The following is a 15,009-nucleotide window of genomic DNA, read 5'->3' on the forward strand; positions in this document are numbered from 1 at the left end:
AATAAGCTCTCTGAAACATGTGGGAAGACAAACCCATCCAAAAATTACAGAAGCCTGCCAGTCACCAGGGCATTTGAAGCCTTTACATGCTTAGTACACTAGTCATTGGAGTCCAGTAATGCATACTTGAGCTGTCGTATGGCATTCAGATATGAAACATTTTGAGATTTATATGCAACACTAAAAATTATTCTTTGGATACACAAATTGAAACAATATGTTTTCTCTTCAACTCATGAGTTCAATCAAGAAGTATCCAAATGAGAGACAGGTGGTTTATACACCAGATAGGGTTATGGGCAAGTGACGCTACAATGATGGGCTTTAGCATCTACAACTTACCAGCAGAAAAACACAATAAAGGAAATATGCCTGGGCACAAACATGGGTGGGCGCCACTTGCTAGCAAAACAAAATGTGAGAGAGGAACCACTAACTAATCATATTTGGGACCTACAGAGCCATGTGGGCTGATCCATTATCGACTCCGTAGTCCACATTTCAACCCTGTTCCATTACAGCCTCCCAAATCACAAAATTTCATGCACTTCATAACATAAAAAACATCCAAGCAATTAAATTTTACATGTTTGCCTTCTAGATTGCAAAATTTGAACTAAGCTTATGCTATTCGTGGAATTGCTCTAAGCTTCTAACAAACTAGTCTAGAAAGCATTGAAAATGATGGAGACAAAATGATACCTGACAAACTAAAATTCCTCCAAGTTCACAGAACGGTCAACAAAAAGAGAATGAGATGCCCAACCAAAATCAATGGGCTTTGGAGACCCCCCTTTTTTCTATCAGCACTTCCATAATACGGCTGTATCCCGATCCTAAATATGCAAGTTCCAGTTGATGGGTCTGTTTTGACAATCTTTGAAACATTTGGGAACTGGCAGGCGGTGTCAAGCTGATTGTGTGTCTGGTAGTAACTGTTAAATGCATAAGAAATGTTCCCCCGAGCATCTAAACCTCCACAAGATGTCTGATACCCAAGACTAGTGCAGTCAGCTTTTTCACAAGCATATTGCACACTTGGTGCCACTTGCGGATCATCAAGGCCAGCTGATGGCTTCATCACACACCATTTTTGCTCCAGATGTTTCACATTTCTTGCTGGAATCAAAGACCCTGAGTTTGTGGTACCAAGGTTGAATTGGTACTTCGGTGACCCATCAAAATAAAATACCCCCCAATGGCGCTCAAAACTCCCTGGCTGAATGCTCTTGCCATCCTCATCAATCAAACTAAATAAATAAGCATCTACAGGTCCAGCTCTCTTTGGGGTTCCTTTCCCACCAGAAATATGGGTCATGAACCCTTGGTTGAACCGCTGAGCATAATCTAAGTTTGCATTTTGATCCCCATCAGTGGGCCATCCAATTTCTCCTACTATGATGGGTAGGTTCCCAAACCCATTTTTTTCAAGGGCCCAAACAAGAGTATCGTAGTTTGCATCAAACATGTTGTAATAGTATGTCCCACCATCATTTAACGGGGATGCATTGCCATCAAAGAATGCATACTCAACAGGGAAGTTGGAATCAATATAGAGGCTTATGAAGGGGTAGATGTTGACAGTAAAGGGCGCATTATTGTCCATCAAGAACTTGACAATAGGAATCATATAATCATGGATGTCAGTCCGAAAGTCACCACCAGATGGAAGGCTAGTTGAGCTTGCATAGACATCAGCATTAAGGGGGACAGTGACCTTCACTTGGTTGCCAAGGCCAGCTTTTATCAGGGCAGATTGAATATTCTGGAGGGCAGGGAAGGTTGTCCTGAGAAAACTCCCATTATATGTTTCCAAGAAAGGTTCATTTCCAACTGCAACATACCTGTGAAATCATGAGGATGACTAATTACATGAACAACTCAATAAAGTTTGGATTCACACACAGACATGCCCCCCATGTGCAAGCGCACACATTTTATCAATCAAAACCAAATGAGTTTATAGTAACATTATGCAATTAATAGAAAATCTATTAATAGGAAAATGGCAGAGCATCTTACCTAAGCAGTTTGGTACCACCTTAACCCTATATGAGTTATCACTAACCCATGAACTTCAGAGAAAACAATTTCACTCACAAGAATACATGGAATAAATATTGAAAGAAAGAAGTAACAAACGCATTCAGGTAGCATTCAAATTTAGATACAAAAAAAGCCCCAGTGAATTATTAAGAGTAAGGCAGGGCAAGAGTCCCATGGAGACAGTCAGACAAAATTGAAGAGAAGGCACAGATGCAAATTGGAATTTGTTAGGAAATTGACCAAAATATCTCTATATAAAAAATTTAAATATAAAAGATAAATAGAAATATGAACACTCTTCATATGAAATATAAACTTAGAACTAAGAACAAACCATTATGATACATAGTTACTCTTTATAGAAAATGCATCTTTCAGTAAAAAAAAAAATGATTAATAACAATCCGGTTGAATAGAAGCATGTGGAAGAGAAGAAATTAGAAGAGAAGAATCAGTTATTCTTCAAACAAACCAAATATGATATGGAAACTGGCAATGCAGCCATCCAGCTCCCAAAAGCCCAATAACACCCAATAAAAACCCCCCTATGGTGAAGGAATTCAGGGGGAATACGATCCTTAACAAACATCTCTAAGAAATTAGTTCAGCACCTATGGTTGTACAATGTTTTTGTCCAATCTAGACTTCCAACCAGAGGAGCATCTGAACCTCTAAAAAGCAAACTATTCTGCAAATCCATGAATTGTATCCCCAGTGGCCTCCAGCTAAAACCCAATTAGCTTAGAGGCTAGAAATCTCCACTTCAATAGCCAAACCAAGCCCACCTAGCTTAGGGGAGGCTTTAAAACACAGGTCCAACTCGTAAATGTAAAAGTTCAGTGTAAATGTGAAGACACAATTTGATACCTTGGATTTTGGAAGATCTTTTTGAATTTTGAAGATATAAAGCATTGAAAAAGTCAGTGCTTTGTGATATCACTCATCCTCTCCCATTTCCTGTTTGTTGATTATTATTTGCCAACTACATTTAAATGCATAAACAGGTTTTGCACACTAATAATATACGTACCCACCAAAGAGTGTTAAGATCCATCCAATGGATAAAAGAATAAAGATAATATACAGTTCCTTACGGCTGTACACACCATGGAAACCCCATCAAGCCTTTTCAGGCTTCATGGAATATAAGAAACGGTTGCTAGCAACAGCAGGGCTTAAATTTTGCCAGGATCCAAAAAATACGTAACTCCAGGGAAATGGAATTCAAGAAATCAACTATTCAAAAGTGATAATAAAAACAAAACAAAACAAAACCTTGACCAACTGATTACCGTGTGCACTAAGATCAGCTAAACTTAGTGGAATATGAAGTAAAAGAAAAGGTAGGGGTGGGAGTGTATACACCCATTTATCTATCATATGAAGAAATGAAGCTATTTGGTTGTTCAAGCAGAGTAATCACGGTTTCAGAATCCCAATAGCAATTATTCATGATTCAAGATTCAAGAATCCCATATTTCCTTGCATAAGAAACTCCACCATACATACATTGGAGAGGAGTTAGAAAGTAAACATGAGAAAAAGAAATAATCTAGATGCTGTTTTCAACAATTAATCCTAGCATCAAAAAGGGATCAAGCTCAAAGATGAGAAAGGTTGGTAAAGAGAAGTGACCTGATGTTAACATTATTGGTGGTCATATGTTCAGAGACATTTTTAGCAACCCATTTCTCAGCAGACTTGACACTGCCAGCCAGAGATGCAAGCATCTCGTTGGGGATGCCCACCATAACCTCAATCCGAGTCTTACCGAGAGCTTTCAAGTTTCCATAATCAGCATCGAAAAGCTTAACCTTGTCAATCCCATTGTCCCTCAGCAGATCCACTACAGTTTCAGGAGGCAAAGGGTGGGTTGCCTGTGTCCCCCAGTTGGCACCAATGCCACTCACTGAATGCACCACCAATGAAAACACTGAAACCAACCCATATGCCACTGACAACCACCCCATGTTCTTGATCAAATCTGCTTTTCCAGCTTTATATGCCTCAAAAGCACCAAATCAAAGACCTAATTAAATGGTTCTGAAACTATAACCCTAAAAGAAACTTGGCAACAACCAGATTTTTTTCTTCTTCTTTTAAAAGGCGGCTTGGTATGATTAAAAAAAGGGGGTCTGAGGCCAGACTCTCTATCTGCTGTTAGATCATTACCTAATAATCCCAGAAAAAGAAAAAGAAAAAGAAAAAAAAGAATAAATGAGAGCTGATTGCAAAAATAACAATAACAGTAAGAACCCAACAAGAAAAAGGAAAGAGCTGATCTGAAATCACTAACAACTACAAATAAACAGCTTTTTCAGATGAACCCCCACATCAAATCCAGAACAGGGTGAGAAACATGTTTAAGGTTGGGGCTGTAAAATTCAAACACAGACAGAAACCAAGAAGATAAAACTGAAGCTAAAGGAAGAAAAAGAAAGAAAATAAAGAAGAAGAAAAAAAGAAAGAAATAAAAAAGAGAGAAAATAAGGGGTGGGTTAATGCGCAGTGATGGTGCAGATAAAGAAGAATCCAGCAACACTAGGATTCAGTTGTAGAGCACAAAAGAAAAGAAATGGAATAAATGGAGTAGCAGTGAGGGAAAGTAGAGTGAGAGAGAGAGATAGAGGCGGTGGGCAGGCAGATAGATTGATGGATGTTGAAAGGAAATCCAAAAAAGGAAAGAAAATGAATATAGGCTCAAAGAGATTTAGATTGAAGGGGCAGGTGTATGAACAAGTTAAGCATCCTGTTCTTGAGCAAGAAATGTGTTCAAGAATCCACTTATCTCATCCCACCAACATCAAAACAAAATACAGAAGAAAGCAAAAAGCAGCAGAACAAGGAAGGTGTGTGTTGTCTCATAAACAAGAGAATAAATAATGAATAAATTAATGAAAAGATGGTTGTCTTGATAGCTCTTCTGGCATCTTTTTACAGGACACTGTCCCAAAGCGGCAGTGTTGTTTACGACGTTAGAATCGTGACGTCCGTTAGTGTCACCGTACCGGTTTAGCCGCTTATAATGTTATGAATCATAACCTGCTTTACTGACACGTGGGTGATACTCACTTAACACTTAACCTTTTTCACTTGATTTTTCTTTTTTGATATTAGGATGGACGGAAAAATGTTGACTTTTATTGAGCATTTAATGACGGTTTATTGTTTTGAAGTTAATCTTATCTGGTTTTATTTAAAATTTTAAAACAAAAGAAGAAAAGCGGATGTTCGGGTTCTTTAATGTTTCGTTGTTTAAGGCTAAGCCCACTAGCCCACTACCATCCACATTAAAAAATTCTTTAATTTTTTAATTAACAAAAATTTAAAAATTATTACTAGGAGAACTTGTTTCGCCTAACAATAATATTCTTGCTTTAAAAATTAAAAGACTTAACTTTATTGATCTTCCCAATATTTTGGTTAAATACACGCGATCTCCATTAATTTGAAATTTTATTAAATATTTTCCCTCTCTTTCTCATTTATTATTTTCACTCATATCTCCTCTAATTTAAAATAAGTAAGGTATTTAACGAATTTTCAAACAAGTGGGGACTTATTGTATTTAACTAAAACCTATACTAAATGCATTGTTTCGTCCATGTTAATGAGCACTTGTATTATTATTTTGAGTTCAATAATCCTCTATGCAATTCTATTTTTTAATTAATTTTATTTTGGAAATTTGAGTTTCAATTCACTAGGTATTTTTATCCTATAGATATAATGCCTAAATGGTTTTGTTATTTTGATTTTGTTCCTTTGATAGAAATATTGGAAATATCGTATTAGCCTTCTTTGCATCCAAAACTCTCAAGAAGTTTTTCTTCATGTTCCTTAGGTTGAGAGAGAGATAATGCATCTCATGAGGTGTTAAGGTAGAGTCCATGGGCATCATGTAGTGTTGCATCAGGTACATAAAGTTCAATACAGGTATTGGACAATAAGACTTAGGATAACATTTGTTAGGTAAAACTATGTATTATTCTTTTGATAATGGAATAATGACGAGATCTTTGACCTCGTGGTTCTTATAGCCACACAGTCTTTCAGAGACTGCATGGGTGGTTTTTTAGGTAAAGATTGTTGCCTTATGTATTGTTTATTTTTTCCATTTCTCTATATCAAAGGAGGAGGTTAAAAACAATAAATTTTGGGCTAAAAAGAATTATACACCTATTCACCCCCTATATGTGTTTCCTAATTCAAATCTAAAAACTTTTAATTGGCAATAGAGTAGGAGGAAAAAAAATTCAAAATCAAAATTGTTTCAATCATGCTACATCTAAGTTATGGAATCATAGAGAATTGGATCTTCTATTAATATCTTTCCCTATTTTGATAATAACAATTATCCACATTAGAAGGCTCTATTGGAGTTTTTCTAGAAAATACAAGGAGAATAGGTACGAAACTTAGTGGGATTTAGATGGGGGCTGCCAATGAAATTGGATGGTATTGAGAAATCTACCAGAGAACTCAAGGTTAAATAGGAATGAGATAAACCGGATAACAAGGGCAATGATGTGACTGTTTAAGCTTTCTATAATATCTTTAATGGGGTTAGTCTTGATGAATTTCCTAAGATAGCCACATACAAGTGTGCCAAAGAAGCTAGTGATATTCTCTCAGTCACTCAAAGGGGTACTTCAGCTATGAAGTTTTCCAAAATTCAAATGTTCACTATCAAGTTTGAGAGCATATGGATGCAAGAGGATGGGACCTTCTCTGCATTCTATTATGAGCCAAGAGACATAGTCAACTCAAGCTTTAACCATGGGGAGAACATTTCATAGTCTAAGGTAGTGAGAAAAATTCCAAGATCTTTTAATGGGGTTAGTCTTGATGAATTTCTTAGGATAACCACATGTAAGTGTGCCAAAGAAGTTAGGGATATTCTCCCAGTCACTTATATGGGCGCTTTAGCTATGAAGTTTTCGAAAATTCAAATGGTTACTATCAAGTTTGAGAGCATACGAATGCAAGAGAATAAGACTTTCCCTACATTCTACTTTGAGCTAAGAGACATAGCAACTCAAGCTTTAACCTTAGGGAGAAAATTCCATAGTCTAAAGTATTAAGAAAAATTCTAAGATGTCTCCTAAAGAGATTTAGACCTAAGGTTATTGGTATAGAGGAAAGCAATGAGACGACTCTATGAAAATTGATGAACTTGTGAGATCCCTTCAAACTTATGAGATAGCCATTCTTGATATTCAAAAGCCATGAGAAAGCTTTCAAGGATTCTAAGAATAAAGGAAAAAGGTCTGAAAGCTTTTACTAAGTAGGTAGAGAAGAGTTTGCTTTATTGTCAAAATGAATTAAAGATACCATGAGATTTCAAAAAAACTTTTCCAAAAACACAACTCAAAGAGAGAAAGAGAGTTGACAATTCCTTTAAGAAAATGGATAAGGTCACCTCTATGGGAAAAAAATATTGAATCTTTTAATTGTGCAGGGATAGGACATGTGTCATCTAACCATCCTTATCCCAAAGATATTAAAAAGGTCACGCAAGTTACTTAGATCGACACGAAATCAAGTTAGAGCGAGCCTTTGAGCCTCAAAGATTACAAGTATGAACAAAAAAAAAACCTTTCTTAATTTCATTACATCTGTTGTGTCTAATAAAGATGATACTAGTGATAGTGACAACAATATCAATTATTATTAAACAAATGCATCAAGATAACTATTGCTTAAGAATTTCTAAAAATTGAGCATGATGTGTTAAAAGAAGAGAAAGTAAATTATGTTGAAAAAAATTATTTTTTTAGAGAATGAACACAAATCTTTACTTGAGAGAAATAATGTTCTACCTTAAGAAATTGAACAACAAAGAAAAAAAAGTCTTATCTATGTAAGGAACCTCATATCACTCCGTTCTCGATCCTAGGATTAGGTTAGACGCATGATTTTATTCCTAGGTTTTTCTAAATCCTATGCATAGTGGAAAATATGCAATTGAAAACCTTTAATAGGATTTAGATATCAAAAGAGAAAACTTTACCTAGATTTGGACATTCCTAAATCAAATTTGTGCGGTGAAGAATCTGAACGAAGTCGTAGAATGCCTAGTAGACCCACGATATTCCATTGCGATGACTCATCCTTGCATTTGGCACAAAACCGATGGGAGGTATGGAGGGTGAAGACTATGACTCTTTTCTCTTTGGATGGTGGAAGATGGCTAACATAAAACCTTAACCCCTAAAGGGGTATTTATTGGGTTCTTTAACTGGGCTTAAGTGACTTGAGCCCACCAAGGGCTTAGGTCACTTAATCTAACCCAAAATGAGTTCTAATTGATTAATTAACTACATAAAGTCATCTAATGAATCAATTAGCCCAATCCAAAGACTTTGTTGACTAACCCTTGTGCAACCTTACTTAATTGCCAAAATGCCCTTGTGCGCAAAAGTAAACCAAGAACCAATCTAATCCTCATAGACCGTGCTAACAAGGTATATGAGCTCAATTAGGGACCATTATGATCCATAACACAATATTGGCTTCCTCATAATCCACTTTTAAAGTTAATTCAACATCCCATTACATAGAATTAATTGCATTCCAATACCTTATGTAAATAACAACGAGACACTAAGTGCTTAGGTCTGTGACCTATTATCCATTGCGCTCAATCTCCTCATGAACTAATATCCGAAGTTTAATAAAGTGAAAGTTATTGACCTTTCAAGATTACCTCTACTATTCTTGAGTTATAGATCCTCCTATTGTGTGTTTAATTGATTGATCTTATTTATTTAAGAGCTTATGTTAAGTTGTACTTAAACAACTACTATGACCATAATTTACATGAGTACACCTCCTTAGGATCACCTAAGGGAACACTGTTAAGAACCTTGGATTACTTCGTTTCCATATCTTGGATCTTGTAAGGCACATGCATCTTTCCCTAGGCATTTCTTAATCTATCATAGCATAATAAAATGGCAATAAAAACCATTATTAACTATAGATTTAGAGATATAGTACTCATAATTAGATTTGGATGTGCCTAGATCAGTTACTCGCGGTGAAGAACATGTTTGAATAGTCTGGAGGTCTCATACACTTAAGATTTTCAGTCCGATGACTCGAACCATGATCTTGGCACTCCAAAGTGTGGGGTTTGAAAGGGTGAAAACATTGACGCTCTCTCTTTCTTTGGAGGTGGAAAATGATTAACTAAAGTCATTAGGAAACCCTAACCCTAAGAGGGTATTTATAGGGTTGTCCACTAGGCTTAAGTGACTTGAGTCCATCAAGCCTTGAGTCATTTAATCTAACCTAAAATGGGTCATAATTGATTAATTAATCATATAGGAACATCTAATTAATCAATTAACCCAATTTAGAGACCTTGTTCATTATCCCCTAAGCAATTTTGTGTAATGACCAAAATACCCTTATGCACAAGAGTGAACCTAGAGTCAATCCAACCCTCATAAATTGTATCATTACGGGATATGAGCTTAGAGTGGGGACCATTGGGACTCCTAGGAGTACTAGCTCTCTCAGAATTCAATTCTGAACTTGATTTAACATTCCACTAAAGAGAATCAATTGCACTTCAGTACCCTATGTAAATAACAATGAGAAGAAGTTTGGGTCTATGACTTACTATCCATTGCATACAAACTCCTCTTGAACTAATGTTTGTAATCTAACAAGGTCGTGCTATCATCTATCAAGAATACCTCTCAAATCCTTAAGTTATAGATTTCACTTATTATGTAATTAATTGACAAACTTTAGCTCCAATGAATATATGTCAAATTCCACTAAAGGAATTACTACGACCATAAATTTCATGATCATATGTCTTTTGGATCACCCAATGGGACATATTATCTCAATCCATGAGATATCATAATGCTTCTATTGAGAATACTTATTGTCACCAACCTCTATTAATAGTGACTCAATCTATAAGGATATATGACCATTTTAAGATCTCACTCATAGGTTAAAGCATTCTATTGATTTTGACACATGCTCAATATCTTCTCAAGGTTGAGAGTCCATGTAATATAGTAGTTTAGTGAATCATGACAATTGATAGCCTTGTGTCATGATTCACTATAGGTCATGTCCAGTGTACATTACATACACTAGTGCACTCACCATAAGAAACTCATCTTGATGACCAAGATAAGTCATCCCTCTAATTAGGAAGTGATGCACTACAGTCTCTACTATGCACTACCATCCTTAAAGACACACTTGTTTTATATCCCTTCCTATATTTGTTACATCCCACCAATCACACTTAAATAAGAAGATTGCGTTTTCACCAATATAATGTAGTTCAACTATATGAGTTAGCACACAATAATAAGAAACACTACCATAAATTAGATGTACATCTCTTGTACTTGCATAATTTGATATCTCTACGATTACAACTCCATTATTCTAAGTCTTTGTTCCTGACTTTTATAGCATGTAATTGATTGATGTGGTCCATGGGATGGTTTTTGTGTTCACTAGAATCCATTAAACTTTGATGAGTGTTAGATATAATATATTTAATATATATTTTTAATAAATTATCAGTTGTACTTTTAATTTGGGATTTGTATGTAAATTAAGCTAATTCATTAATGGCTAAGGGTATGTTTAGGAACATTTTTTAGAATAGTTCCAAAAAATGATTTTTGGGAATAATTTTCAAAAAATAATTCTTTATGTTTTTTAAAACAAAAATCTGTTTAGGAACATGAAATATTGTCAATCTATTTTCTATTTTTCACATGTTTCTTAAAAATAACTTTTATTGATCGTGTTTTATTTTCAAATATTCTTCATATTTGTATAATTAATGTTTAAAATAGCATCATAAAATAAGCGAAAATAACTTAAAATAATTTAAATATATTTTTTTAAAATAATTTTTTTTTAAAAAAAGAATCTTAAAAACTTGTTTTGAGAATAATTGAAAACCACGCATGCTTTTATTTATTTATTTTATCTCAAAAGCAAAAAAAAACCGTTTAAATATAGCCTAAGTTTTTCAATTGCAACTTTTAAGCATTACATGTTTGAATTAATAAAAATAGTTAATGGAAAAAATATAATAGATATTCATAAAGATGAAGGCTATGTTTGATTCCAGAAAATTTGAGGGAAAATATGGGGGAAAAAGAAAAGTGGAAAAAAAAGAAAAAATAAATTCAAAATTAATAAATTATTTTATATGTTTCTTCAAACTCATTTCACTTAGTTTCCTCTATTATATAAAGATCAAATAATTTTAAAATATATAAATTTCTAATTAATTTTAATTATATTTATTTTTTTAAAAAAATAATGATGAAACCAAATATGAGAAAATAATTTTTCTTATCATTATTTTTTCCTTAGTTAATACTTTTTGGAAACTAAACAGAGGCGAAAGGAAAAATCAAAGAAGCAAAAGATGTGAAAAAAGAAAAGGGATATTGTTGAAAAATAAAAAAGTGTTTAAAAAATTTTAAATTGTTTTAATTTCTTATTATTTCAAATGTAGTTTTACCTTTACTTGGGCTGATAGTGAAGGGCGTATGACGATGGTGGTTGGAATGATGAAGATATTATTGTCAAATCATTGTATAAATCACTTGATAAAGATATGTTTTCCACTTTAGGTGATATATAACCATTTGAAAATTCACTTTCAACTTCCCCATGAACGATTAGTCAAAGATTAAATTCTTCAAGGAATAAGAGTAGTAGCTTTCACATTTCCAGCATTACAAGGGACCTTGTATGCTCAGATAAGCTTACTGTTAGTGACAAGGCTGAATTACTTACTGGGAAAACTAGTTTTCACATGAAACTTAACATTAACATTATGTTTGGTTATCGAAAAGTATTTATACTATGTGTTTTTCCTATAAAATAATAAGAAAAAAAAACATGTTAAGGAAAATGACTCTCATGTTTGGTTTAACAAAGAAAAATATAATTAATTTTTTTTTTCAAAAATTTATATATTTTAAAATTATTTAATTTTTATATAATAAAGGGAAATAAGTAAAATGAGTTTGAAAAAATGTATAAAAAAAAATTTATTGAGGTTAAACTTGTTTTTCATTTTCATTCACTTTTTATTTTTCCTTTTACTTTTTCTCTTTATTCTTTTTTTTTTTTTTCTGGAAATTTTCCAAGAGCCAAACATAGCGTAAAAGAAGAAAAAAATATTAAGGAAAATGATTTTTTCGTGTTTGGTTATAGTGTAAAAAATATGAAAAGAAAATCAAATATAATTATAATTAGTTAGAAACTGATATATTTTTAAAATATTTAATCTTAATATTAAAGAGTTAAAATTAGTGAAATGATTTTGAAGTAATATTTAAAAATTTTAAATCTAATTTTTATTTATTTTTCATTATTTCTTCTATTTTTTCGGTCTATTTTCTTTCTTCTATTTTTTCTATTTATTTTCTTTCTTCTACATTTTTTCTCCGAATTTTTAAGAACCAAACATATTCTAAGTGATATATATTTTGTGTTGATTTTCAAACACTTGATATATATGAAGCTAACTTTTTTACTTTTCATTAATAAGCTCTCTAATTTGCTCCAATGTTAATACATCACATTATAAGTAAAAGAAAAAAAAAAAAATCATTTGACACTATTAATATAATATTCATTTTAATAAAAATTATAAAATAAAAAAAATTATTTAAAAATAATAATATTTCCTTAGAACAAATAAACACAGACCTAATAAAAAAACACAATTATATAAAGTATTTTTTTTTTAATTTCTATTAATAAGATTTGATTTGATTTTTTTTTAATTCTATTAAATATAATTTTTAAGTAGATAATTCTCAAACCAATTGGGCCAATTTTTAAGTCGACAGCAAGCCCCTCTCAAAGCCGACACGCTCAGAGTCGACAAACAACCTTAAGACGAATTGTTGAGGCATCTTACCCCGGGGGCATAAAGTTTTCCTTTGGTAGCTGCTTGAGACAATCTGAGGAGGAATCCTCGCCAACTCACCAAGCCCAGTCGAACGAGGACACCAGCTTTACTTGGGCGTCAAGGAAGAGGAGGCGCGATAGAAGGTCATATTTATCTGACACGATGCGAGCTCGACTGGGACCTTCAACACTAGGTATGGAGGTATAACCACGTATGTTAGAAACTTTAAGGGCCCATCTAAGTCCCCTAGTCGTAGCAAATATGTCAGAACAACCCTCTTAGCTACCAAGGCAGTAGATAGAAGTACTATTGACGCGAGCTCCGCCCAACTCTATCAATCGATAGTTGGATGACATGCTTTCCACATCGTTCAACCCCCATATTATTAACTATGAGTCGCCCAAAGGGTTTGTAGTGCCAAAATTCACGATGTACGACGAAATGAGTAACCCATTTGATCACATCATGCACTCTAGACAACTCATGACCTTTGACATGGGGAACGATGCACTGATGTGCAAGGTTTTTTCGGCCAGCCTGCACGACCAAGCTTTCTCTTGGTTCCACCGTTTCCCGTAGAATTCCGTGAACACTTTCCAGGATATCTCAAAAGCCTTTGTGGGCCACAACCTATGTTCTGCTCACCAAAGCAGAATATAAGCATCTTGCAGAATATCAAGCTATAGGAGAACGAGTCGCTTAGAGACTTCATGAAGCGGTTCGGGCAAGCAGTGCTCCAAGTGGAATCTTATAGTATGAATGTCATCTTGTAGATTTTCAAGTGAAGCATCAGCACGGGCACACCATTTTTTGAGTCCCTCGCAAAGAAGCCGCCTGCAATGAAGGATGACCTATTCAGACAAGTGGAAAAATATTATATGCTCGAAGACGATGTCCGATCAACTTCTCAACAAGTCTTGGTCACCAATCGTCCAACTAAGAATAACGAGACGGGGAGTTCTAGGCCATCAAATCAATCGAGGCAAGCTAGCAAAAGGCGAAATAGCCGATAACAGTAGCAAATGAGACTCACCCTCATCAATATCTCCTATGAAAGACTTCTCCCACTGATCCACAGTCTGTCAGACTTCAAATGACAAGAGCCAATCAAGATAGATCTGACTAGACAAGATCGGAATAGAAGGTGCTCCTATCATAAGGATCACCGCCACACCACCAAGCAATGCATGAGTCTACATTACTTGGTGGAGAAACTTATTAAGACCGAGCACCTAAAACAATATGTCCACATAACCAGCGGGCAAAGAGAGATGACGCAAAAGACGGTTGTCCAAACCCCTGCATCATTGACAACTCTAGAGCTGTCATTAACTGCATACATGGAGGCCCCATAGATGATAGACACAACTTTAAGCGGAAAAGGCAAAGGTTGCTCCATGCGACCTCTGTAAGAAAACAGATTAACTCCATTCAGCGCACCTTTTTAGAAGGAAGTTTGTGCCCCATCGATGACACAATCACTTTCACTCCAATAGATGTTAATCGGGTGTTGTAACCACACAAAGACGCCCTGATCTTAACACTGGGGGTAGACAGATTTGACATAACGAAAATCCTAGTTGACCGAAGTAGCTTAGTTGACCTCTTGCAAATGTCAGCCTACAAGCAAATGGGCTACTCACTACCTGTCTTAGAAAACCTAGGATATTTGTTGTCTGGTTTCAATGGAGCTATAATGACTTCACTAAGCAATGTTGTGCTGCCCGTCTAAGCTAGCCCAGTCACCTTGAATGTATGGTTCTCAATGGTCGACGATTTGTCCCCACACAATGCCATTATAGGGTGTGTATGACTTCACAGAATGAAAGTCATTCCTTACATACCATTAGATGGTGAGCTACCTCACAGAAGAAAGATAAGTTGATCTCATTGGTAGCCAGTTAGCCGCGTGCTAATGCTATCAGGTGACATTAGAGTTCGGACATCCAACCGATGAGGAAACATGTCTAGAATAGTCAAACGCAAGGGAGCAGTAGCAATTATTGAGCCTGATGAAGAAAGATCCATCCGCAACT

General features: G+C 34.7%; 1 protein-coding gene across 2 annotated transcripts; it reads right to left on the reverse strand.

The window, feature by feature from the left end:
- Nucleotides 1-207: 207 nt before the first annotated feature.
- Nucleotides 208-4,904, reverse strand: LOC117922071 (glucan endo-1,3-beta-glucosidase 6). Of its 2 annotated transcripts, XM_034840072.1 has the most exons (3): nt 4,343-4,904; nt 3,682-4,218; nt 208-1,844 (listed from the first exon to the last, which is right to left on the reverse strand). In XM_034840072.1, the coding sequence occupies exons 2-3, from the start codon at nt 4,014-4,016 to the stop codon at nt 728-730; spliced, it is 1,452 nt and encodes a 483-aa protein (XP_034695963.1). In that variant the 5' UTR covers nt 4,017-4,218; nt 4,343-4,904; the 3' UTR covers nt 208-727. The 2 variants fall into 2 exon arrangements, with proteins under 2 accessions (XP_034695963.1, XP_034695962.1); XM_034840071.1 differs by having other exon boundaries at nt 3,682-4,904.
- Nucleotides 4,905-15,009: the final 10,105 nt, after the last annotated feature.

This window comes from Vitis riparia, chromosome 9 (genome assembly GCF_004353265.1).
Source record: "Vitis riparia cultivar Riparia Gloire de Montpellier isolate 1030 chromosome 9, EGFV_Vit.rip_1.0, whole genome shotgun sequence".
Lineage (NCBI taxonomy): Eukaryota > Viridiplantae > Streptophyta > Magnoliopsida > Vitales > Vitaceae > Vitis > Vitis riparia.